General features: G+C 59.9%; 2 protein-coding genes across 3 annotated transcripts; one reads left to right on the top strand and one right to left on the bottom strand.

Moving 5' to 3' along the window:
* Positions 1 to 3,695: 3,695 nt before the first annotated feature.
* Positions 3,696 to 6,078, bottom strand: ADAT3 (adenosine deaminase tRNA specific 3). Of its 2 annotated transcripts, none has more exons than XM_054005158.1 (2): positions 6,027 to 6,078; positions 3,696 to 4,833 (listed from the first exon to the last, which is right to left on the bottom strand). In XM_054005158.1, the coding sequence occupies exon 2, from the start codon at positions 4,817 to 4,819 to the stop codon at positions 3,830 to 3,832; it is 990 nt and encodes a 329-aa protein (XP_053861133.1). In that variant the 5' UTR covers positions 4,820 to 4,833; positions 6,027 to 6,078; the 3' UTR covers positions 3,696 to 3,829. The 2 variants fall into 2 exon arrangements, with proteins under 2 accessions (XP_053861133.1, XP_053861134.1); XM_054005159.1 differs by lacking the exon at positions 6,027 to 6,078 and adding an exon at positions 5,756 to 5,776.
* A 62-nt stretch (positions 6,079 to 6,140) lies between these two features.
* Positions 6,141 to 23,159, top strand: LOC128823035 (dnaJ homolog subfamily C member 3-like). Its single transcript, XM_054005063.1, has 12 exons — positions 6,141 to 6,291; positions 7,684 to 7,794; positions 8,091 to 8,215; positions 10,528 to 10,602; positions 10,774 to 10,917; positions 11,729 to 11,910; positions 12,130 to 12,249; positions 12,787 to 12,892; positions 18,484 to 18,604; positions 19,809 to 19,941; positions 20,514 to 20,662; positions 21,289 to 23,159. The coding sequence occupies exons 1-12, from the start codon at positions 6,183 to 6,185 to the stop codon at positions 21,429 to 21,431; spliced, it is 1,518 nt and encodes a 505-aa protein (XP_053861038.1). The 5' UTR covers positions 6,141 to 6,182; the 3' UTR covers positions 21,432 to 23,159.
* Positions 23,160 to 24,670: the final 1,511 nt, after the last annotated feature.

Below are 24,670 nucleotides of genomic sequence, written 5' to 3'. Positions count from 1 at the left end.
CCCTACCCAACTCGCCCCGCTCCCTGTCCCCTGACCACCCCCTCCTGAGACCCCCCACCCTAACTGCCCCCCAGGACCCTACCCCCTACCCAACTCGCCCCGCTCCTTGTCCCCTGACCACCCCCTCCTGAGACCCCCCACCCTAACTGCCCCCCAGGAACCTACCCCCTACCCAACTTGCCCCGCTCCCTGTCCCCTGAGTGCCCCGACCCCATCCACCACCACCCCGAAAGACCCCCCGGAACTCCCACGCCTAACCAACCCCCACCTTCCCCATCCCCTGACCGCCCCCCCAGCAGGGCCGGCTTTAGCAAGCGCGGGGCTGATTGGTGGGGCTTGTACTCACCGGGCAGAGCTCCGAGTCTTCTGCGGCACTTCGGATTGCCGTACTCCGGCTGGGGGAGCAGGGCCGTGGGGCTTGCCACGCTCTGGGACCTCCGCCCCCTCCTCTCAGCCCTGGCCTCCAGCCTTACCATGCTGCTCAAAGGCGGCACAGCACGGCTGGGGCTCTGCGGGGGGAGAGGGGGAGAGAGAAGCAGGGAAGGGGCCGGGGGAGCCTCCCCAGCTGGGAACTCAGGCGGGCCGGACAGGACAGCTCCGCGGGCCGGATATGGCCGGCGGACCAGAGTTTGCCCACCCGCCGGCCCCTTTAATAACCGGTTCTAGACCGGCTTCTAAATTTAACAACCAGTTTTTGCAAACTGGCTCCAGCTCACCACTGGTTGCCCCTGTGCCAACGAGCTTACAGCTTCACTTACCCTTTCTGAGTATTGGCACAACATTACCAGCCTTCCAGTCTTCCGGCATTTCCTTGGTATTCCGAAATGTATTAAAAATTACCATCAGCAGGCCAGCGATTTCCTCAGCCAGCTCTTTTAGGACTCTTGGGAGCAAGTTATCTAGGCCCGCTGATATAGATTTGTCCCTCGGAGGGGTTAACCTCCTGTGATGGAATACACCTCTGTGGTCACACCCTACACACGACTGTAATAATCTTTGTACAAAATATGCCTTGTGAGGTATCATTCGAAACCGATTAACTTGCTGGTCAGTATTATCAGGATGAAATGTATGTAGCACCAGTGTATGTAAAGGCATGAACATAAGCTGAAATCATGACTGAAATGTTTTCCGGATAGGTCTGGAGAGTGTGTAAACCCATTTCTCAAAGACAAAGGACAAGTTGACACCCAGCAACGTGGGTGATGGGCCATCCCCTATCACGTGACCATTCTTTGGCAAGGAAAGGGGATGGAAACAAGCGGATCTGTATCTTAGCAAACAATTTAGCAAACCTCCCCTCCACCAGACTCCAGGTCTCCTTCTGCTCAGCTGAACAGAACTTTATAAGGGGGTGGAACTATCAAAGTGAGGGGCAAACGCCCCGAGGTTTCCCTCTTCCTGTCCATCCGCCTCTTTGCACCCAAGACGACAAAATGTTTGGTCGGTAATACCGTTAGATGGATGTAGTAAAGACTTTACTTTGAATCAAGTCTAGTTTGTTAAGTTAGGCCAGAGTTCCCCAAACTAGGGGAGGAATGTTCGGAGAGGCACAGTGGGGCCCGGGCCAGGCCCCAGGATGGTGTGGAGAAGGAGTGCCACCAAGCCGCTCCCAGCCCGGGCCCCTGGCTGCAGGTCCATTCCTGGCCCCAGACCCACACCCATCTGTGGCCCCTGCCTCAGCCCCCTTACCCTGTCCGCCCCACTCCCAGCCCCGACTCCGGGGGCAGGAGCACAGACAGAGGTAAGGGGGGCATGACCCAGAAAAGTTTAGGGATCGCTGAGTTAGACACCAGGAAATATTTTATCTGTATTTTTCTTGTACGCATTTCTAACTTTTATGCCTCCTTACTTGTACCGGGCTCTCTTGAAATCTCTCTCTTCGTCGTTAAAGAAACTCGTTTTATTTTTTAATTGAAACCAACCCAGTGTGTTTAAGTTAAATTGCCTGGATAACTCCATTTATGGGGGCAAGTTGTGTATTGTTCCCTTAAAGGGACAACGAACCTAATCTCTCCAGACCGTCCGGGAGCGGGCTGGGCAGTACAGAACATACATTTTGGGGAGTCTAGTTACGCAACTTCAGCGACGAAGTCGACGTACTGAGATCAAGTCACCACGAGAGGCGCAGGCGAAGTCGGCGGGGGAGCGGCAGCCGTCGACTCACCACGGTGAAGACACCATGGTAAGTCGATCGAAGTACGTCGCCTTCACGGCGCTCAAGTCGCATAACTTAGATCGATCCCCCACCCTAGCATAGACCAGGGCTAAGAGTAAAGGCCAACCACCTAACTCATTCCAAGAGGGAGTTGGATCCATTTGAGACTGGAATGAGCTGGCAGAGAGCTGGTCCTGATGGTCCCGGAGACCCCTCCCATCCTGGGCCGCACGTGGCCTCAAGGTCCGGCAGCTCACGTTTCTAGCTCCGGAGGTCCCACGCTACATCAGCCAAAAGGGCGTCCCTCTCTCTAGAGCATGAGAGGGTTGGATTGATTGGTGGGTCTCCCAGGCCAGGCTACACATTGTGCCTACATCAGCCCAGGAGGCACGCTGTTCTTCTACAATTAGGGTGACCAGATGTCCCGATAAAATCGGGACTGTCCCGATATTTAACCCTTTGTCCCACATCCCAATCGATATACAATTGGGACGCCATTTGTCGCAATATTCGGGTAAGGAGGTGAGCGGGAGGGAGGCGCTGACCCCAGGGGTGCTCCAGGGGGAAAGTACAGCCAAACTCCCCCCTCCTCACCTCCTTCTCCCTCCTCCCCCCCCCAACGCACCGCGTCCCCGCTCCTCCCCCCCCCCCATCGCTTTTCGCCCCCTAACAGCTGTTTGGTGGCACTTAGCACTTTCCAGGAGGGAAGAGGAGGAGCGGGGACGCGGCATGCTCAGGGGAGGAGGCGGAGAAGAGGCAGGGACTTGGGGGAAAGGGGTGGAATGGGGGCAGGGCAGGAAGAGGCGGGGGGTGGGCGAGCCCCCACGCGACAGAGGGGAAGTCAGCGCCGTAGGGCCCGCAAGGAGGCGAGCGGTGGGTGGGGGACTGAGGAGGGACACAGCAAGCCAGCGGCAGGCCGGGGGATGAGGAAGGGCGTGGGGGGGGGCCCAAGTGAGGAAGGGGTGGAACCTGGGGCAGAGTGGGAGCAGAGCCCGGGAGGACTGAGGGCAGGGCCAATGTGGCCCAGTATTTTACTGCGGTGATCTGGTCACCCTAGCTACAATCTTCATCTAGTCCATGGTCCCCGGCGTGGGGTAAGTCTCCCCCAGCCTCCCGTCGCTGGTGGTGGGGTGGCACAGTGGCGGATTTGGGGCCCCAGGAAAAATCTCTCCCCACCACATCCTAGAAGAGCTCTCACAGAGCTTCTCTGGGCCGCAGAGGGATGGGGGGGGGGGAAGAGGTGGAGTGGGGCGGAATGGGGGGCTGTGGGGGAAGGGGAGGAATTGGGTGGGGCCACAGGTGGAGGGGCTCCAGGCTCACAGTCTCAGCCCCACCCCTTTCCCCATGACCCTGACTCAACTCTCAGCCCCCCTGCCCCCGGGCGTCCCTCCTGGGAGCTGGCAGACAATCCGAACGGCACCGTCTCCCCACCCCCACTGCAGCACGGACTGTCCCCCAGGAAGCCCCCCCAGCCCCGGGGCAAACGGGCACAGATTTGGTGGTCGACCTTCCCCCCCCAGCAACCAACACAGCCAGATCCCCGTTAAAACAACTTTATTAAAAAAAAAAAAAAAAAAAACGAAACAAACCAAAAACCCAACACCCGATCATCGAGCTTGGCTTTTTAAAACAAAGGGTATAAAAATAAGCCCCGTAAAAGGCCCCCCGGGGCTAGTGGGCAGCGGGCTCTTGGCCCAGGCGTCGGCACGGCCCCTCCAGGACGCCGCGGAAGACCTCGTAGCGGTGGTTCAGATCCTGGCGGCCGTGGAGGCGGTATCCGGTCCCCAAGGCGCCGTGCGGGGAGGACACGCCGTAAAAGACCCGTTGGATTCTGGAGTGCACCAGGGCCATGGCGCACATGACGCAGGGCTCCCGGGTGAGGTACAGGTCGTAGCCGGTGCAGATGTAGGGGAGCCCGTCGCCAGGCAGAGGGGGCAGGAAGGAGCAGGCGGGATAGTCCAGGTAGCTGTAGGCCCCTCCGCCCTGGCCGCAGGCCACCAGGTCGATGCAGACCATGGCGGCGTGGAGCAGCGGGTGGATGCCATTCCGGCAGTCGTGCCCCACCGCCAGGACCTGCCCCGTGGCCGGGTTGACCACAGCGGCGCCTGCTGGCACCATGCCCAGCTCCGCCCCCCGGCGGGCGGCCCGGATGGCGTGCTCCATGTGGGCTCCCATGGCCGCCTTGTCCTGGGGTGTGAAGAGCCGCCCGGCCAGGGCCTGGCTGGTCCGTTTGTTCTCGTGGAAGGCCGTGGGCCAGTGCCGGGCGGCCTCCTCGAACTGGGGCCGGGTGAGGGGGGCCCGGGCAGGCACCTGCACCAGGAAGGGCTCTCCCAGGCCGCGGACGTCCACCCGTCCATCCGGGAGGAGCTCCGCCAGTGTCCGCAAGGCGCCCGGCAAGGGGCCGGCCGGGCAGAGGAGCACCTCCAGTGGCTGAGTCCCGCCCCGTGCCCGCACCCGCTTCAGGTGCGGGAGCTCCGTCAGGGGGCGGGCGGCCGACAGCTCCCGCACCAGGCGGGACGTCTCGGTCCGGAGCAGCACGGGGGCGGCGTAGGCCGGGGTCAGCTCGATCTCCTGCGACTCCAGCTCGGGCAGCACCAGCAACGCCTCCCATGGTGGGTCAGCCGGCTCCTCCATCTTCCGGCGCTTGCAGTCTGGCTCCATCGCCGCACGGCCTGCTGGGGAGAGAGGGGGAGAGTTGGGGGGCAGGGGAACGGCTTGGACATTGGGCTGCAGCACCGTAGCCCAGGCCAGCCCCTCTCTGCAGCCTGGGCCCCAGGATCCAGCCCTGTGGGGTCCTCATCCCTCAGGATCAGTCCCTCATCCTGACCCTCCAGTACTCCTGATTCAGGGCCATGAGCTGGGGGCTTCTCCTTCTCCTGGGACTCCCATTCCCACCGGCCCCCCAGTTCCCCTTCCACACTGGGGGAAAGTCCACAGCCCAAGAGATACCCTCACTTTCAATGCAGATCTCCCCAATGACTCCCCTCCCCTCTACGAAAGGGGCTCTCCAGTGACCTCATCCTAACCCCACAGACTTTCCCCCCCTTTCACATAGAGGGCTCGCCTCTCCCAGCCCCACTGACCCATCCCCCTCCCTCAGCCCCAGATGCTGCCACACCCCTGCCCCCTACATATGGGGGGCTCCTCCTGAAAGACCGTAACCTTCCCCCCCAGCCACACACCCCTTCCCTCGCAGGGGGGGCTGCCTCAAGGCTTTCCCACCCACCCCTGTGGAGGGCGGGTTCTTCAAATACCTAAACTCCCCCCCCCGCCACCCCTTTCCCTCCTCAGGGGGGCACACCTATGACCCCCCACCGGAAGGGACTCCCCCAATAAACGCTGCCTTCTTCATGGGGGGGTTCCCCTCCCTCAGCCCCAATGATCCCCATGGGCACTCCCCAGCCCCCATGCAGGGAGGCCCCTCAGTGACCTGCTCCCTGCCCCTTTCACATGGGGGGCTCCCCTCCCCCCCAACATGGGGGGGCTTTCCCCTCCCACGTGGGGGCTCCCCAGAAATCTCAACTTTCCCCTGCCAGCCCCCCAGGATCCCTTGTCCCAGCCCCCCTAGGCTCCCCCCCTCCAAGAACGCTCCCTCACCTGCCCCTGTACCCCAGTCCCGGCCCCGCCCCCCTGTCCCGGTCCCTCGCGCCCATTGGCTCCCGGCGCTGCTCGTCTGCAAAGGGAAGCGTCCTGATTGGTCAAACGCGCCTGGCGGGAGGGGAACGCGGAAGCCTGAGAGAGCGCGTGGGTTCGCGGTCCTCCGGCCATAGAAGCGGCCGGCTAGAGCGGCCCGGAGCCTGCAGCATAGAGCCGGCAGGCTGGCTAGAGCGGAACCCGAGCCGGCGAGCGGAGGGGGCCGCGCCCGTACCATGGAGCCGGCCGGCCTAGAGCGGAGGCGGCCACCATAGAGCGCGGAGGCCAGAAGGGCCGGCGGAAGTGACGCCGCTACCACGGAGAGGCCGGGGCCAGAGCGGCCGGAAGTGCGGTATGCGGAAGTGCGGGGCTGGCGGCGGAGCGGGGTGGTATGGAGCCCGGGCGGGGAGCCGGGCCGGGGCCGGGACTGTGGTGCTGCGGGCGGCGGCTGCTCTGGGCCGCCTCCCTGCTCTGCGTCCTCCTGGACCTGCAACTCCCAGGTAACCATGGCAACGCGCCGGAAGTGCCCCCTCCCCTCCGTTCGCTGGGCCCCCTCCTGCGCGCTTAGCCCCGCCCCCTACGGCGAACCCAATAACGCGCGTAGCCCGCCCCTTTCGCCCTGGGTCCCGCCCCCTCCCCGCAGGGCCAGCCCCGCGCGCTCCCGTCTGACTCCGCCCCCTGGGCCGCTCCTAGTCCCGCCCCCACCTGGGTGACCACCTTCCGCCTTGGCCCCGCCCCCTTTGCCGCTTCTAGCCCCGCCCCCACCTGGACGACCACCCTCCGCTTGGCCCGCCCCCTTTGTCGCTTCTAGCCCCGCCCCCACCTGGACGACCACCTTCCGCTTGGCCCGCCCCCTTTGTCGCTTCTAGCCCCGCCCCCACCTGGATGACCACCTTCCGCTTGGCCCGCCCCCTTTGTCGCTTCTAGCCCCGCCCCCACCTGGATGACCACCTTCCGCCTTGGTCCCGCCCCTCCCTGCTGGCCCCGCCCCCTGGGCCACTCGTAGGCCCGCCCCCACCTTGATGACCATCCGACGTCTTAGCCCCGCCCCCTCCCTGCTGGCCCCGCCCCCTCTAACCAGCTGCTCTTTAGCTCCTCCCCTGGCTCCTCCCACCTGCTGCTGGCTCCGCCCCCTGGTGCTTTTGCCCCCACCTGCAGAGAAGGGGAAGCAAGTGTGAAAAATCGGGGGTGGGGGATGTGATAGGCGCCTACATAAGACAAGGCCCCCAATATGGGGATTGTTCCTATCAAATTGGGACAGCTGGTCACCCTAGGGAAGCCAAGGGCGGATGCCCCCTTAATTGGCAGGGAAAGGGTGGGGCCTGGAGAGTGGGGGTGGGGTGAGAGGGGGTCAGGAGAAAGGGGGTGGGGTTGTGTGGGGGATGCAGGAGAGTGGGCGTGTGGCTAGTGGGGTTAGGAAAGTGGGGGTGGGTGGGAGGGGGCAGGAGAGTGGGAAAGGTGAAGGGTCCCAAGACTGGGGAAAGAGTGAGGTCAGGAGAGCGTGGGAAGGTGGCGTCAGGGCAGGCAGCAAGGGGGCAAGGCCATGAGAGTGGGGGCTAGTGTAGAAGGGGATGGGGCTATGGGGGGGCTGGGCGGGGCTGATAGAAAGGGGGCATGGCATGCGAGGGGGGGCATGGCTAGCAGGCAATGGACAGTTTGATGCTGTCTCGGGAAGGGGTGGAACCTCCCTCACTGGAGGTTTTCCAAAGGAGGCTGGGATGGTTTAGACCCCCCAGATCCTGCATCTTGGGGGAGAGTGACGAGGTGACCCTGTGGTTCTCTGAATACTAGAGCGGTGTGTAGATCGGGGTCAGGGAGATGGGGATTTCAGTGGGGCCCCCAGCCCTGACTCCCCTCAAACTAGTGATGTTGAGCCACTTTGTCCGCTGCAGGTTTGCTGGCCTCCGGGCAGGCTGAGATCGAGAACCACCTGGAAATGGGGCGCAAGCTGCTGGCGGCCGGACAGCTGGCCGAGGCGCTGTCTCATTATCACTCCGCCGTTGGTAAGTGGGTGCTGGCGTGGGGTGTCGCTGGCGAGCCTGGGAGCACGTCGGACACTAGCCTCCTCCATGCTTGCCGCTGTGCCAGGCAGGCACGGAGCATCGGGGATGCCCCGGGGACAGTGGGCAGGAACTCAGCGCCAGGGAGGGGCATGTGGGGGGACAGCTGTGGGGCAGATACATGAATGGGGCCTTGAGGTTGGCGGGAAGTGGGGGGTGGGCAGGGAGAACAAATCTGGGTGGGGCTAGGACACTGGGGGTGGGGCCAGGACTCCAGTAATATATTCTCCCTCCTGCAGAAGGCGACCCCAAGAATTACCTCACCTATTACAAGCGAGCCACCATCTACTTGGCCATGGGCAAGTTCCGCTCGGCGCTGCCCGACCTGTCGAAGGCCATTGAGCTCAAGCCGGACTTCTTGGCCGTAAGTCCCACCTGCTGTTCCCACTTCGGGCTCGCAAGGATATAGTGGGGGGACTGGCTCTCCCCGGGGGTCAGAGCGCTCGGGGAGTGGGAGACCCAGATTCATTGATCCCAAGGCTGGAAAGGACCACTCTGAGCATCTCGCCTGTGTAATAAACACCAGAGAACGTCCCCAAAATATCTCCAAGTTAAACTGCAGCAGCTCTTGTCGAGAAACATCCGATCATGATTTAAACACGGTCAGTGGTTTCAGTAGTGAGTTACCCTCACTGTGAAAAATGTACGCCTTATTTTCCGTCTGAATTTGTCCAGCTTCAATATCCAGCCATCGGAGCTGGTTAGACCTTTTTCTCCTAGATGGAAGAGCCAACTATTATCGTGTGGCTGTTCTCCGCATTGGTGCTTATAAACTGGGATCAGGTCACCCCTTCGTCTTCTCTCTATCAAGCTAAACCGATCAATCTCGTGCTGTCTCTGTCTCGGGCATGTTTTCCAGTCCTTGAATCGCTCCCGTATCTTCTCCGGTTTATCCACGTCCTTCTGGAATGGTGGAACCCCGCAGCTGGATGCAGGATACCAGCAGCGATGGTCACCAAATACAGAGAGAATGTTACCTACTCGAGATTTCCCTCTCGAATCCCTGAGCCGAAAACTGTGCAGATCGGGGGCTCGAACCCAGGCCTCCCACATCCCACGCGATAGCTCTAACCACTAGGCATTGGCTATCCTGGGCATTCTCTCTCTCTCTCGCTCTGCCTGAGCTCAGACACAGCTGTTCGGAATGATTCCCTGCCAGCACTGAGCTGCCAAAGCTGATTCAAAACCGGTTCGGCTGGATGTGTGTTGACACAAAGCTGTAAATAGCATTGTCGTTCTTACATGACTGGGAGAGCTCGGTGGATTCGCCCGACTGCCTCCCAGCTGGGCCTGAGGCCAGGCCCGGCCTCTTTCGGTGCCTCGGTTTCCCTCTCTGGGGCTAACGACACTCCCTGCCCCGGATTAACCAGGGTCTGTGAACTGCTTTGGTATGCGGGAGGTGCAACAGGGAGCGCCAGCTAAAACCCTGAAAATCCGGTGGCCTATTTTTCTTCTCCCTAACTATGCTTTTTTATTATGGCCGGGTTTTCAAGGTACCATAGGAAGACACCACGGAAAGCAGGTTGCGATTTGCAAAAGATCCTGCGGGAGGCAGTGTGGGCTAATCTAGAGACCCGGGTTCTGTTCCCAGCTCTGCGACTGGTGACCCTGAGCAAATCACTTTGCCTCAGTTTGCTCATCTGTCAGATGGGGCTAATGGATTCTCCATCACTGACTATTTTAAAATCAAAATGGGATATTTTCCTGAACGAATTCCTCTTTGAAGTAGAGCAGGGGATGTCTACGCTGCAATAAAAAACTCACAGCACTGAGTCTCAGGGCCCAGGACAATCAATTTGGGCTGCAGGGCTAAAAGTTGCTGGGCAGACATGCAGGATCTGAGAGCCAGGACTCCGGCTAACCCCGAGTGTCTACACTCCAGTTTTTAGCCCCGCGAGCCTGAGTAAGTCGAGCTGGGCTGCGCTGTGGGGCGTTGATTGCAGCGTAGATGGAAATGGCTGGTCCTGATTTTAAAAGTCACTTCGGCCAGATTTTTTTTTTTTTTTAAAGGTAAGAATGCCCCTAAAAATCTAGCGCGGGGGTTCTCAAGCTGGGGGTCGCGAGGTTATTACAGGGAGGCTGCAAGTTGACAGGTCCGGGTATGCCGACTGCCAGCCACATGTGGGGCTGACCGCCCGAGCACTTCCGAGCTGGGTGATTGGAGAGAAGCAGCTACTGGCCAAGCAGGCAGCACCGCCCCCAGCAGCAGCGCAGAAGTAAGGGTGGCCTGGGATTGATGGAGGGGAGTCTTCAGAGCCTGAAATATTTTCAAAGTGGGTCCCAGCAAAAAAAAAAAAAAATTGAGAACCCCACGCCTCAGTTTCCCCGATCTGTAAAACAGGAATAATGTCGCCGAATCTCCTTTGGCACATGCTCTGAGCTCCATAGATGAAAAGCGCTAGGTCTGAAACATTAGATAGCCTTGACTTTCCCAGGCCACGTAGGCTCGTCCCTTGGATGCTTTAGCAAACATCCCCCCGGGAACCGAACTTGGCACATCCGTTGTGGTGGCAAAACGCGGCGGCCGTTACGGCCCCGAGTTGGCGAGAGCACTGCCTTTTGCAACTGACTGGGCTTAAGCATTAAGAACTTTGCCTCGATCGAGGGCGCCGATTTGAATCTGCCGTTGCCGGAGTCCCTCACCCCGGGAATCTGCTTTCTCTCTCTCCGCTCCAGGCCAGGCTGCAGAGGGGTAACATTCTCCTGAAGCAGGGCAACACGGAGCAAGCCAAGCAGGACTTCGAAGCCGTGGTGAGTGCCGTGAGAAGGGACCCCTCGTGAGAGGCCTGGGAATGGAACCTCTGTCCCCAAAGGGCACTGGCTGGGGGACCCTCCCCCTTTGCCGGAAGGCCCTCTCTAGGCCTCTGCCAATCCTTGTTGTTGTTTTTTTGCCCTCTGCTTCCCCCTTCACGCTCCCCGCAGCTGCAGAGCGATCCTGGCCACAAGGAGGCTCAGAGCCAGCTCGCCAGACTCACCGAGCTGGAAGTGACCATGCAGGAGGCCCGGGCAGCCTATCAGAGGACAGAGTACGCGGGAGCCATCGGCATCCTGGAACGAGTCGTCGAGGTATCCGCCGGGAGAGGGGGCTGTCCCCCTCCGCGGGGATCGCGTCGCCTCTGAGAGCTGGGGAGAGCTGTTCAGAGGTGCTTTGAGCCCCGTAAGGTTCACACTTTGGGCAGGGAGGCGGTGCATCACCTCTGTAGGCTCCCAGCTGGAACTACATCTCCTATGATGCACCACGGCCACGGCCTCCCACGATGCATCCCCTCACCCTCCAAGAGGCGGAGACTGCCATGATATCTGCCCTGGGAATCTGGTCCGAACTACATCTCCCATGGTACATGGCGCTCTTCCCCTCATGGAGAGGGAAGGTGGGGCATGATGGGAGTCCCTGGCTGTGGTGCATCATGGGAGATGTGGTCCAGCCAGGAAGCCTGGCCCATAGCAGAGAATGGGAGAGATGAAGCACCCGACGTACAATTCCCACAGGGCAATGCAGCAGCATTTCCAAACGCAGCTCCCTTGGCAATCCCAGGGCTGCTTACTGCGGTCTGGGCTGGCTGAGGCCTGGCACTGGAGCTTGGAGCAGTGGAGGAACAGCCGGGCCGATTGTGCAGAAAAGTTGGGACACCTCGGGTGTTGGGCTTGGAAGTGTGAATGTGAAACCATAGAGCTCTTCGATCCCCCTGCCGCCGCCTTAAAAAGCCAGAGGGATCTGGAACCAAGGGACTGGGGGCAGGTCCGCCTGAACCTGGCCTCAGGCCCTGCCTCAGTTTCCCCTCTCTGGTGGAAGCCGGCGGGCCTGCCCACCAGCACGCCGTCAGTCCAGGCGGGGTCCAGCCTTTCTCACCTTTCCCGTTCGCTCCCTTGGCCGCAGATCTCCCCGTGGGACCCCGATGCCAAGGAGCTGCGCGCCGAGTGCCACCTCCTGCTGGGCGACTACGGCCAGGCCATCCTGGACCTGAAACCCACCACCAAGCTCCGCGCCGACAACCGAGCGGCTTTCCTTAAGCTCAGCCAGCTCTATTACGGCCTGGGGGAGCACGAGGAGGCCCTGGCGTGAGTTGGGGGGCACGAGGCAGTGCTGGCAGTGGTGCGGGATGTCTGGGGGGGGTGTACAAGGAACTTCCCCGCACCGAGCCACCTTGAAACCCTGCCCCTGGAGGAGCCAGGCTTTGACTCTGAGCCCTGCCCGGGTGCGCTGGGATCTTGGGGGCTGGGGGACCCCTGAGTCTCCCAGACCCCTCCCCCCCACCTGTCCCGGTCTCCCCTCCCCAGGCAGGTACGTGAATGTCTCAAGCTGGACCAGGACGACAAGGCGTGCTTCGCCCATTACAAGCAGGTCAAGAAGCTCTCCAAGCAGCTGGAGTCGGCCGAGGAGCACGTCCGAGCGCAGAGGTGACCACCCTGCCCGCCCTCCCTCTGCCACCCGCTTCCCATAAAGCCAGGGGCCAGGAGAGGCGGGGTCCTCCCAGCCGGGTGTGCCGTGGCTCTAGGGGGCTCCCTGAAATCCCCCCATCCCCCTCTCCGCTGGGTTCCTGGGAGTAGTGGAGGGGCTGAGATGCAGCCGCCTCTGGGGTGGGGCACGGGGACTGTTTATACAGGGCCCGCCTTGGCCAGCTCTGAGATGCGGCCATCTCTGGGGTGGGACACGGAGGATGTTTATACTGAGACCCCCTCACCCGGTGCTGAGATGCAGCCGCCTCTGGGGTGGAGCACAGGGGCTGGTTAAACAGGAATCCTGGGGGCAGGCGGGTATTCTGGGATCTCTTCCACTGCCCCTTTCCCCTGGAAGCCCTCCCTGGCTCTACATCTGGCCTGTTTTGGGCTCCCTGAGCCTGAGTTTGGTTCCCTGAGTTTGTCCCCGTTCCTCTCCCCACCCCTTTGCCGGCTCGAGCCCCGCCGGCAGCTGACACATGCCGTTCCTGGGGACAGGTACGAGGAAGCCATCGAAAAGTACAAAGCGGCCATGAAGACGGAGCCGCAAGTGGAGGTTTATATTGTCAAGGCCAAGGCGCGCATCTGTCACTGCTTGTCCAAGGTGAGCCCGGCCTTGTGCCGCCATCCGCCCTGCACGCTGCGGGGAGAGCCTGTGGGAGCGCCCCCCCGGCGGTGGGAGACACAAACAACGGGGTTGGGACGGCCATATGGACACAGACTCCTTGCCCAGTGCTGAGATGCGGCCACCTCTGGGGTGGGGCACTGGGGCTTTGTATACACAGACTCCTCGCCACATTTCCTAGATTTCATCGGGTTTAAGGCCAGAAGGGCTCATTCGCTCTAGCTGGATCTCCTAGCCACGGGCCGTTCCGTTCCCCCTGTGCAGAGCGCAAAGCCTTCACTTAGAGTTCAGCGTTTTGCTCCTCGGGAGCACCCGCCTGGTGTGCGCCCCATGCTGAGCCCAAGGCCCCTGCCACGGCAGGGAATTGAGTGGGGAGACCCACCCCGGTGATCCCAGCAGGTGATCCACACCTCGTGCGGCAGAGGAAGGCAGAACACACCCCTGCCCCCTTAGGTCCCTGCCGATCTGACCTGGGGGGAAATTCCTTCCTGATCCCCAACCTGGTGATCGCTTGGACCCTGAGCTTGTGGGCAAGAACCAGCCAGCCGGGCACCTAGAAAGAGGGTTCTCTGGCTCCCCCTGTCCGGGGTCCCGTCTCCAGCTGCGGCTGATCCCCGACTCTTCAGAGGAAGGCAAAGAAACCTCAGAATATATCTGGTCAATTGTGCCTCAGGGGGAAAAAATCCTTCCTGACTCTACAGGCACCCGGCTGATGCCCTGAAGCATGAGACTAGATTGTAATCATAGCAAGTCCGGGCCCCAGAAGTTCTGTCTCCCTCTCTCTGCTTCCTTTCGGGGTCCCTTTTACAGAGTCCTGCTAGCTTTCTACTGGCGTCGTCTCTCTCTCACGGGCACACAGAACAAGGCCTGTCCCTTCCAGTAGGGGGCAGCGCGCGCGCGCACACACACACACACACACACACACACAGCAAGGCCTATCCTTTCCAGCAGGGGGCAGCAGGGACGGAGACACACACACAGAGCAGGGCCCGTTCCCTCCAGCAGGGGGCAGCATGGACACACACACACACACAGAGCAGGGCCCGTTCCCTCCAGCAGGGACACCCACACACAGAGCAGAGCCCGTCCCCTCCAGCAGGGGGCAGCAGGGACATACACACAAACACACAGAGCAGGGCCCGTCCCTCCAGCAGGTGGCAGCAGGGACACACACACACACGGAGCAGGGCCCGTTCCCTCCAGCAGTGGGCGGCAGGGACACACACACAACAGGGCCCATTCCCTCCAGCAGAGGGCGGCAGGGATACACACATAGATTCATAGATTCTAGGACTGGAAGGGACCTCGAGAGGTCATCGAGTCCAGTCCCCTGCCCGCATGGCAGGACCAAATACCGTCTAGACCATCCCTGATAGACATTTATCTAACCTACTCTTAAATATCTCCAGAGATGGAGATTCCACAACCTCCCTAGGCAATTTATTCCAGTGTTTAACCACCCTGACAGTTAGGAACTTTTTCCTAATGTCCAACCTAGACCTCCCTTGCTGCAGTTTAAACCCATTGTTTCTGGTTCTATCCTTAGAGGCTAAGGTGAACAAGTTCTCTCCCTCCTCCTTATGACACCCTTTTAGATACCTGAAAACTGCTATCATGTCCCCTCTCAGTCTTCTCTTTTCCAAACTAAACAAACCCAATTCTTTCAGCCTTCCTTCATAGGTCATGTTCTCAAGACCTTTAATCATTCTTGTTGCTCTTCTCTGGACCCTTTCCAATTTCTCCACATCTTTTTTAAAATGCGGTGCCCAGAACTGGACACAATACTCCAGCTGAGGCCTAACCAGAGCAGAGTAGAGCGGAAGAATGACTTCTCGTGTCTTGCTCACAACACACCTGTTAATACGTCCCAGAATCATGTTTGCTTTTTTTGCAACAGCATCACACTGTTGACTCATATTTAGCTTGTGGTCCACTATAACCCCTAGATCCCTTTCTGCTGTACTCCTTCCTAGATAGTCTCTTCCCATTTTGTATGTGTGAAACTGATTTTTCCTTCCTAGGTGGAGCACTTTGCATTTGTCTTTGTTAAACTTCATCCTGTTTACCTCAGCCCATTTCTCCAATTTGTCCAGATCATTTTGAATTATGACCCTGTCCTCCAAAGCAGTTGCAATCCCTCCCAGTTTGGTATCATCCGCAAACTTAATAAGCGTACTTTCTATGCCAATATCTAAGTCGTTGATGAAGATATTGAACAGCGCCGGTCCCAAAACAGACCCCTGCGGTACCCCACTCGTTATACCTTTCCAGGAGGATTGGGAACCATTAATAACAACTCTCTGAGTACTGTTATCCAGCCAGTTATGCACCCACCTTATAGTAGCCCCATCTAATTTGTATTTGCCTAGTTTACCGATAAGAATATCATGCGAGACCGTATCAACACACAGAGCAGGGCCCGTCCCCGCTAGCAGGGGGCAGCAGGGACACACACACATACACAAAGAGCAGGGCCCGTCCGCTCCAGCAGGGACACACACAACAGGGCCCGTCCCCGCTAGCAGGGGGCAGCAGGGACACACACACACACGGAACAGGGCCCGTCCCTCCAGCAGGGGGCTGCAGGGACACACACACACGGAGCAGGGCCCGTCCCCTCTGGCAGGGGGACACACACACACGGAGCAGGGCCCATTCCCTCCAGCAGGGGGCGGCAGGGGCACACACAGCAGGACCCGTTCCCTCCAGCAGGGGGCAGAGAGGGACCGGCACAGCGCCTGTACCTGACCTGTGCGCTCTGTGTAAAGGGGCTTTGAGGAGGTCTGTGATTGGCTTTGGCGCTAAGCCCCGCCCCCTGCTGGAGGGAACACTGTGGACACCGCAGTGTTTACAGACAGGGCTGGCTCTAGGTTTTTTGCTGCCCCAAGCAAAAAAATGTTTGGCTGCCCCCCACCCCAGCCCTGGGCTCTCCCCGCCCCCCCCACCAGTGTCCTCCCCCACCCGCCCCCCCTGCCACCCCAGCCCCGCCCCCCCCAAACGTGACCTCCTCGTTCATCACAGCAATCCCCGTTTACACTTGCGGTGGGGATCAAGCCATTTCTCCTATTTTTATTTCACTTTAGTATAAATCTCGCCCCCCCGCAACCCCATCTTCAGTGCTCTAAATGCACATGGAAGGCATAGGGACTAACCCTCAAACCTTGTACCCAGAAAGGGATGGGGATCTAGTAAAGAGGTTCAGGCAGAGGAGTGGGTGTGGGGGTGCTTGGGGGCTCTACACTGGCAGAGAAGCGCGGTGTGATGTACTCGCGGAGGAGGAGAGGGGATATCAGGAGGGTTGCGGGAGAAGAAGTGCGGGGAAGCAGGGAGGAGAGGGTTGGGGGAGGGTACAAGGGGAGAGGTGCGGGGGAAGGGGTGCGACGAAGGAGCGATGGGGGGAGGTACAAGTGAAGAGGCTGCAAGCGGGATGGGGGTGCAAGGGCTGAGAGGGGCAGGCTCTGACAGCTGCTTCCCCCGCCCCGAGCATGCAGAGCCGAGAGGACGGACACTGATCTCCCAGGTGCTCCAGCCGCGGGGGTCCCCTGGCTGGGCAGTATCCCCCACTGCCCCGCTCGGAGCCGGGCTCTGCCTCTCCCCACCCCTGGCGCTGTGGGGGCCCGTGGCAAGCAGCGTGAGGCTGAGGCGGGGGAAGTGCGCGGTGGGCTGGGTCCAGAGGCAGGAGGGGGCAGCTCCCTGGCAGCTCGGGCTGCCCAACCACTCACCCCATCAGCGCGCGAGCCGGGATCCGCACCCCCTGCCCAGCCCGGCGGTGCCCTGCACAGCCCACTCGGGTGGGGAAACATCACATCGCCCTGGGGAGACTCAGAGCAGCAGCGGTGGTGGCAGCAGGACCCCTCCTCCCTCCCTGCATCCCAGGCCCCGCTTCCCTCCCTCCCCGGCTCCTCGCACACTCTGGGAGCCCCTCTCGCTGCCGCAGCCCAGGCTCAGCTCCAGGGGACGATGCACGGGCTCTCCAGCAGCAGGGCTCTGGCATGGGCCGGCTCCCAGCTTTTTGCCACCCCAAGCAAAAAAACAAAAAAGAAAGGGGCCGGAATGCCGCCCCTTGGAAAGTGCCGCCCCAAGCACATGCTTGGAGCGCTGGTGCCTAGAGCCGGCCCTGTTTACAGAGGTCGCGGGAATCAGAGCCCAGCAGAACCACATCTTTTGCGTCCATCCCCAAACCACCCGCCGACTCTGAGCAGAGCGTCCGGACGGAACCAGGATCTTGGCCATTGCTCCAGTACACACCTGGCCTGCGCTCGCTGGGCCTGTCTCTGGTTGCTCCTGTCCTGGGGTTAGAACTGGTCTGCAATTGGGGATTCATTTTCTGCTGAAAAATTCAACTTTGGGTAGAAAAATCAGATTTTTTTCCCTCCGCCCCCCAGTTTCGACGCCTGAAATTGTTCTGGTTTTTCGACGGAAAATCCAAAATATCCTAGGAAGGGAGAGACCCTGCCTGCAAAAATATTCCGCAGTGTTCTCTCGGAGGGGAGAAATGTTGCTGGCCAGTTAGCCAGTAGCTGTGGCTGATGGGCTGGACTGGGAATCAGGACTCCTGGGTTCGATTTCTGGTGCTGCTGCCGCAGACTCGCTGTGGGACCAACCGCAGGTCGCCGAAGGCCACACTGTGCTTCAGCCACCTAAAGTGACTCAATTGAAACGCATCGCTTTTGAAAACGGTGCCTTGACGTTGCGTGCCTCAGTTTCCCTCAGTGAAATGGGGAGAAATGACCCTTCCCTGTGTTGCAGCGGGGCCGGTGAAGGCGGGCCTCCGAATGCGGGCGAGGGGCTGGTTCCGTGGGGACTGAGCGCACGATCGGGTGTGGGCGGGAGGGAAGGCGCATTTGCTTGTGTGTGCAAGGCGGCGACGGCAGGGGAGGGAGAGGAAGCTCCAGCCCCTGGCCCGCCAGCTCGGGGTGAGGCAGGGACCGTTCGCATTGGCCCGGGGCCAGGCTTGGAATGTGTGGACGCCATCTCTGGGTCTGTCCCTCCCCCCCGCCGCCTCCCGTGTGCGCCCTGCACGCCCGCGTTTCCCAGTGTAAGGCCCCAGGTTCCACGCTAGGGGGCTCCCCGTATGGCTAATGCAGCTGGATGAACACCTACGGGGTGTGTTGATCTCCCGCCCACCAGAGCAGGCCTATGGGAGAGGGGGCGGTTGTGAGGAGGAATAGTGGGCATGTGTCTAGGGCACCTCCTGGAGGAGAGGGAGGCACGTGCCCAGAGGGAGGTTATGGGGGACATCCTGGAGATGGTGGGGACATGTGTCGGGGGGCATGTCCCAGAGGGCATGGGGCGTGTCTGGGAGGGCTCGTGGGTCACATCCCGGAGAAGATGGGGGGGACGTATCTCGCAGAGTGTGGGGCATAAGTCTCGGGGCCGGTGCGGGGCCTCCTCAAGATGATGGAGGTGCATGTCTGGAGGTGGGCAGTTATCCCCACCCCATAGAGCGGGGAGGGTCAGTGGGGTGTCCCGGGCGGCAGGGATTGGAGTGCAATAATCTAGAGGGGTGGATCAGCCCCACAGCTGCAGCCTGACCCACCTCTTTCCCCCCCTTTCCCCCAACCCGACAGAGCAAACGGCCCCAGGAAGCCATCGATGTCTGCACAGAGGCTCACCAGCGGGACCCACGCAACGTCTTCATCCTGCGGGACCGGGCCGAGGCCTACATCCTGAACGAGGAGTTCCAGAGAGGTAGGGGGCCGGGCGCGGGGCCGAGCCGGAGCAGGTCTCTCACCGGCCTTCCTTTGGGGAACGCTTGGGAGAGTGGCTCAGGGCCGGCTACCAGCAGTGCACCGCTCTGGCCACCACCCTCGGGGAAGGAGCTAGCAGGCAATGCTGCCTAGTGGCTTGAGCACCGCCCCGGGAGTTGGGACTCCCAGGCTCTATCCCAGCTCTGAGAGGGGGAGCGGGGTAGGGCCTGTGTGTGTGTGTGTGTGTCTCTGGGGCCAGTGGGGGCACGTCCTGGCGGGGGGCATGGCTGGGAGCCAGTGAGGTGGGAGGGGCTGGGAGTCAGGACTCCTGGGTTCTCTCCCCGGCTCTGGTTGGGGAGCAGGGGCTGGTGGATTAGAGCGGGGAGGGCTGGGAGCCAGGACTCATGGGTTCTCTCCCTGGCTCTGGGAGAGGAGTGGGAGCTGGTGGGTTAGAGCAAGGCAGGCTGGGAGCCAGGACTCCTGGGTTCTATCCAAGCTGTGGGAGGGGAGTGGCGTGGGATACAGTGGGTTAGAGTGGGGGCAGGACAGGGGGAGGAGTATTTTTGTCTAAATTTTTCAATGGAAAATTTCCAAAAACAAACAAAAAAAAAAGGGCAGAAATCGATTCCAGATGAAAACTGGTACCTCCTGGGCGATGTCGTTCTGGGGATGGGGTCCCCTTGTCAGACTGCGTATCCCATGATGCTCTGCAGTCATCCCTCTTGGAGATGGGAGGCATTGCCTTGTGGGAATTGTAGTTCGGGTTCCTTATGGCCTGGTTCAAGGCCATCTCCCACGACACATCACAATCTACTCTCTTCGAGATGGAAAGTGGGGCGTGGTGGGAGCTGTATTTGGAGGGGTCTCCGCCTTCCATGAGGCCCCTCTGCCAGGGGCTCCCATGATGCACTACTGTGGCTCAGCAGGAGGAGAGACCACGGTGTATCGTGGGAGTGTCCTGTGGGTGCCTCGTGCCCTCCATCTCCCATGATGCACCACGGTCGCCCCTTTTGGAGAGGCAATGCACGAGGGAACTCTGTCTGGGGTGCATCTTGGGAGCTGTAGTTCCCCCGGGGAGCCCGGCCCGCCGAGCGACAAGTCCCAACAGCAGCCCCCGTGCCTGGCAGGGCCGGTTCCTTGGCGGAGGGAGCCGTGCCTTGCGAGGAAGCTGGGCACAGCGTCAGGCAGCTCTGCTTGGTTCACAGCGGTGGAGGATTACCAGGAGGCCAAGGAGTTCGATGGGGAAAACGAAGAGGTGAAGGAGGGGCTGGAGAGAGCCCAGAAGCTGCTGAAGCAGTCAAGGAAACGCGACTACTACAAGATACTGGGGATCCGGAGGTGGGTGTTGTTGACCAGGCGGGGGGGTTGAACATGGGATCTCCCCAGCCCTCTGAGCTTCCAGTAAGGGGTTTGTGACACCCACCACCCAACGGGAAGACGTTTCAGGACCCCCGGGCCATGAGGAAGTGGGGATCGGTACGACTGAGCCTTATTTCCAGTCTGAATTTGTCCCGCTTCAACATCCAGCCGCTGGTTCTTAGACCTTTGTCTGCTAGATCAAAGAGCCCAGTTTCTGTGCCCCATGTAGGACCTTCTAGTCTGGGATCAAGTCTCCCTCTCCCCTCCCCCCCCGCTTCACTTCTCTATGTTAAACTAAACAGACTGAGCAGGCCAGTTCTCGGGTGGGGGGGGGGTGTTTCAGTACTTTAATCATTCTTGTGGCCTCCTCTCCAGTTTGCCAACGTCCTTGTGGAACTAGGAACCCCAGAACTGGACTCTCTGGTGGCCTGGCTAGTGTAGACAGGGACCCGGCTTTGCCCAACTGCCGGCGTGACCCCCCCCCATCCGCTGCCGAGTAGCTCTTTCTTTTCCGTGTCCTTACTCCGCCTGCTTGCCTCCCCCCCCTCCAGGAACGCCAACAAGCAGGAGATCATCAAGGCCTACCGGAAGCTGGCCCAGCAATGGCACCCCGACAACTTCCAGTCCGAGGACGAGAAGAAGGAGGCGGAGAAGAAATTCATCGACATCGCGGCCGCTAAAGAGGTCCTGACAGACCCAGGTAGGGCCTGACCAGGGGGCTGGTACGTGGGGTGCCTGAGCCTCACTCGGGAGCCCCTGGCATAGCGACCTCCTGAGGGCCATGTGGTCCCACCATGCGTCCAAGCCTGGGCAGAAGTAGTCAGTCACCTGGCATATAGCGCTGGGCGGTGGTCGGGTTAGCCGGGGACAAGCCAAGAAAGGATTCCTGTAGGCGGAGGCACCCTCCCCCCGAGAAACCACATTTTCCTGGGGCCCCGTGTCAGTCAGTCTCTCTCTGTATGTTCTTGGTTCCCTCCCTTGTTCCCCAGAAGCAGCCGGGCAACGATTGGGTGTGCGGCTGCCTCTGCTTTGGGGGTTGATGTCCGGCCACAGGGGCCAACTCCGGGGCTGGGGAAGGGGCAGAATGTGGGGTGGAGCACCCCCCGGGGAAAACTAAAAGTCAGCGCCTACGCGTCCCACCATCGATGTCTCTATCGGTTCTTCTATTCGACCGCATCCAGCCAGTCCCAAGCCTCCACCCCTGAGCGCCCCGATGCCTGGGAGAAATGATCTCTTCCCGGTCAACGGGGGGCAATTCCTAGTGGGTAGGCACAGGTCCTAAACGTTACCCCAAATCCCCTGCTTCACCCCGCCTTTCCCTTCCAGACATGCGGCAGAAGTTCGACTCAGGAGAGGACCCCTTGGACCCTGAGAACCAGCAAGGAGGGGGAGGGCACCCCCACCACTGGCCTTTTGAGTTTAACCCCTTCGGCTCTGGCAATTTCCACTTCAAATTCCACTTCAATTAGCTCGGGGCGGGAGGAAGAGCTCCAGACGGCGCGTCGAGGGGAGAGCGGGGCTGACGGTCTCTCCTGTAATGACTCCTGCCCGCCTTCCACTCATCGCGTCAAACGTTTCCGGCCACGTTTCTTTCTGGCCTGGGAACGGGGCCAGCTCTGGGGCATTTGCTTTCCCCGTGCCCTGCAAAGAGGTGGAGAACGAGATCATTTCGCCGCCTCTCTCTGGTGTGGCAAGAAGGCCTGCGAGGGTCGCTCTTTCTGTGCTGAATTTCCCGGAGAATTAATTGGATTCGCTCCGTCTGTGCATCGCGCCTTCGCAGCATCTCGGCCCTGGAGCAAGACATGTGCCTAGCCCCTCCCCCCGCTTCCCCTTCATCAATATGGGCATCGGTTTTAATTCTCTTCTCGTTCGTGGTGTGTGATGGCTAACGCCCAACACACACTTAGGAGAAGTGCGGTCTGCGTTGAAGGTTCGGCGTGAACGTTGATTGGAAATTGCCCCTCAAAAGGAGAATTATTTGCCCCGGGCGTGTCTGGAGTGTCTGCCACAGGGAAACGTGGCTGCTTTGGAAACTTACGGCTTTTGGTGGAAAAACAAACAAATGCCTCAAAATGACAAATTTTCTATTTGGACTCATGGGAGTTGTCGTTCAGGAGCCTCATGCCTCCTATGGGTTTGGCCGGCATCTCCAGCAATGCAGCAAGGGCTCCCATAATGCACGCCTCCCCCTCCAATAGCGGTGCATCATGGGAGATGTAGTCCAGCCAGGGCCTCTGGGCTACAGACCGGAAAGGGGGGCACGAGGTGCTTGAACTACATCTCCCATGAAGCTGCCACCACAACCGAATCAAAAAATCGGTCAGCATTTGAATTTTCGCCAGGAAATTGAAATTGTCCCGCAGGAAAATTAAGACAAAACCAGTTTTTTATTTCTTCATTTTTGTTGCCATTTTTCTCAGACCCGTCTTCCTTTTTTTCCGAGCCCACCCCCATCACGTCATTGGGGCGCTGAGAGAGCACGGGACCCACATAGCCGACCTCCAACGAGCCCTGTAAAGCCGGTGAAAGTCGGCCAGCCATTTCTGCTTTGTGTGTGTGATTTACAAACAAATCAGTCCGGCGCGGGGGGAAGTATTTGCTGGATTATTTATTAGTATTTTTTTAATGAACCAAAAAAGCCTTTTTTTTTTTTTTTCTTCTTCCCCTCCCCCTAAGAAAATCTCCTTTGCACAGTGACAAGCTCTGGGTAAAAACTCACCCACATTCCAGGAAAATTCCCTGATTATATTTTTCGCAGAGAAATAAAATTTGTTTCCCCTTCTTGGCAAAATCCCTCCCCGGCCTTTGTGTAGCTAAAAAAGACAGCCCCATTCATAGCTTCCTTTTCCGGGTCCCTTGTGGTGGGCTAAACGGTTCTTTACTCCTTGCTCTACGAGGACTCTGTTAATTTCGGTCAGGGCGAATGAGAGCCCAAGCAGGACTTTTCTTCAGTTAATGATCATTCCCACCCTCCGTGCTGGTGGCTACCGCCCCCGCTGGCTGGTATCGTCGCCGTCGGCACTGCTGATATTTTACTACTGAGATGGATTTTTCTTCTCCCCCCTTTGCGATTTTATAGATGCGATTTTTAACGTTGATTTATTTTCAGGACCGGGTTGCGCCCTGTAATCGTTGCCCGGGCAAGGGGGGGCAGCTGCCCCCGAGCGCTGGGATTAAAGTTTGTATTGCAAACAGGGGGCCAGTTTGCCTTTCCCTCTTTGGGCTCCGGCCCGCGCAAGCTGGGCTGAAAAGGAGGAACGGAGGTTTGCTGCTTTCTGGAGGCCGGAAAGCGTTAACTGTGTTAGTGATCTTAGTAGCATCCAGGTCCGGTGTCTTTTTCCTGCAAGGGGGTGGCGACGTGTGATGCTGGTTGTGACTTTTCAGCTCGGCCTGGCCCAGGGGGAAGGGTAGATCTTTAACGGCAAGGACTTTTCTCCCAACTGTTTGTTAGGCCTTGGAGTTAGGCATGGGCAAGAATTAGAATGAAACAAGCCCCCACCAAGTACTGGGTTAGAGGCTCTGACCAAGATCAGGTCCCCTGTTGTGCCAGGTCCTCCCCTTCCCCCAACTTAGATCCGGGCCACCGTCCTGCTTGGCACAGCACAGACTCTCCCCTCAACCATGCTCAGGGCCCCCATTGTGTCAGGCACTGCCCAGAGACCTCAGCCTAAAGAGACAAAGGGTGGGAGGGGAAACTGAGGCACAGAACAGAGATGGGGGTCACCGCAGAGCCAGGAATGGTCCTGCGTCCTGGGCCGGACCAATCAGGCTCTGACAAACAGGCCCATCTGTTCTTCTCCTACACGTTCTCTCGTCAGCCACGGAGCCGTGAGGGTTCGGATCCAGCCACATCTCAGAATCGGGTCTAGGCCGATTTTCCTGCTGTCCGCTGCTCCAGCGTAGCAGGAATATACCGAATAGACTCCAGCGGTCCACCGTCTGTCCAGCCTCCCTCCTACAGCCAACGCAAGGTGGCCAGCGGTGGCGTTCCTACCGATTGTCCCCAGCCAGCTGCACCGCGTCAAACCAAACCGGCCGAGTGCTTTCAAAAAGCGGGACCGTCGCAGAGTGGGAAACCCAGCGACAAGCCAACGCGGGGATATTCCAGCCCAACCGAGCCCCCAGCCGCATTTGCAGACGCTCCCAGGGCGTCACACGGCCGTTCTCGGCTTCAGAGCAACACTTGGCGGGCAGATCCTGGGGTCTTCGGGGGGTCGAGTGGATCGGCGAGCTCCGGCGCCAATGGGGCGGACAGGATCGGCCGTCTAAACAGGAGCAAGGGATGGGAGCGGCCTCCTGTCTAGAACAAAGGCAAGTCGCTGGGCTTACGCCGGGGTCGGTGGGCGAAAATGAACTGCCCTTTGCTAGCTGGCAGGTCCGATCGACGGGGGGGGACCTCTGGCATTTAATGCAGGAGCAGAGATGGGGTGAGATTGATGGGGGACCTGGGCACAAAGAACACTTGGGGCCCCACCTCCGGCCAGGCCAGGAGTCCCACACTCTCCCCCTGCCCTGGGGACCGGATACATGAGCCGGAGGCTGCTCTCGGGCACCCCGGCTCCTACCCAGGGTGGGCGGAGGATCCGGGATGCCCTACAGCTGCCCGGGCTCCGTGGGCAGCTCTTACCCCGGCCAATTCGACCCAGGTTCTGGTGCTCCTACAGGGGGCCTCAAATTGGCCGGGTCCCGTGCGTTACTCAACCCCGTG

Source organism: Malaclemys terrapin, chromosome 15 (genome assembly GCF_027887155.1).
Source record: "Malaclemys terrapin pileata isolate rMalTer1 chromosome 15, rMalTer1.hap1, whole genome shotgun sequence".
NCBI classification, from domain to species: Eukaryota; Metazoa; Chordata; order Testudines; family Emydidae; genus Malaclemys; species Malaclemys terrapin.
The sequence above is the reverse complement of the archived record's forward strand: the minus strand, read 5'-3'. Positions and strand labels throughout refer to the sequence as shown.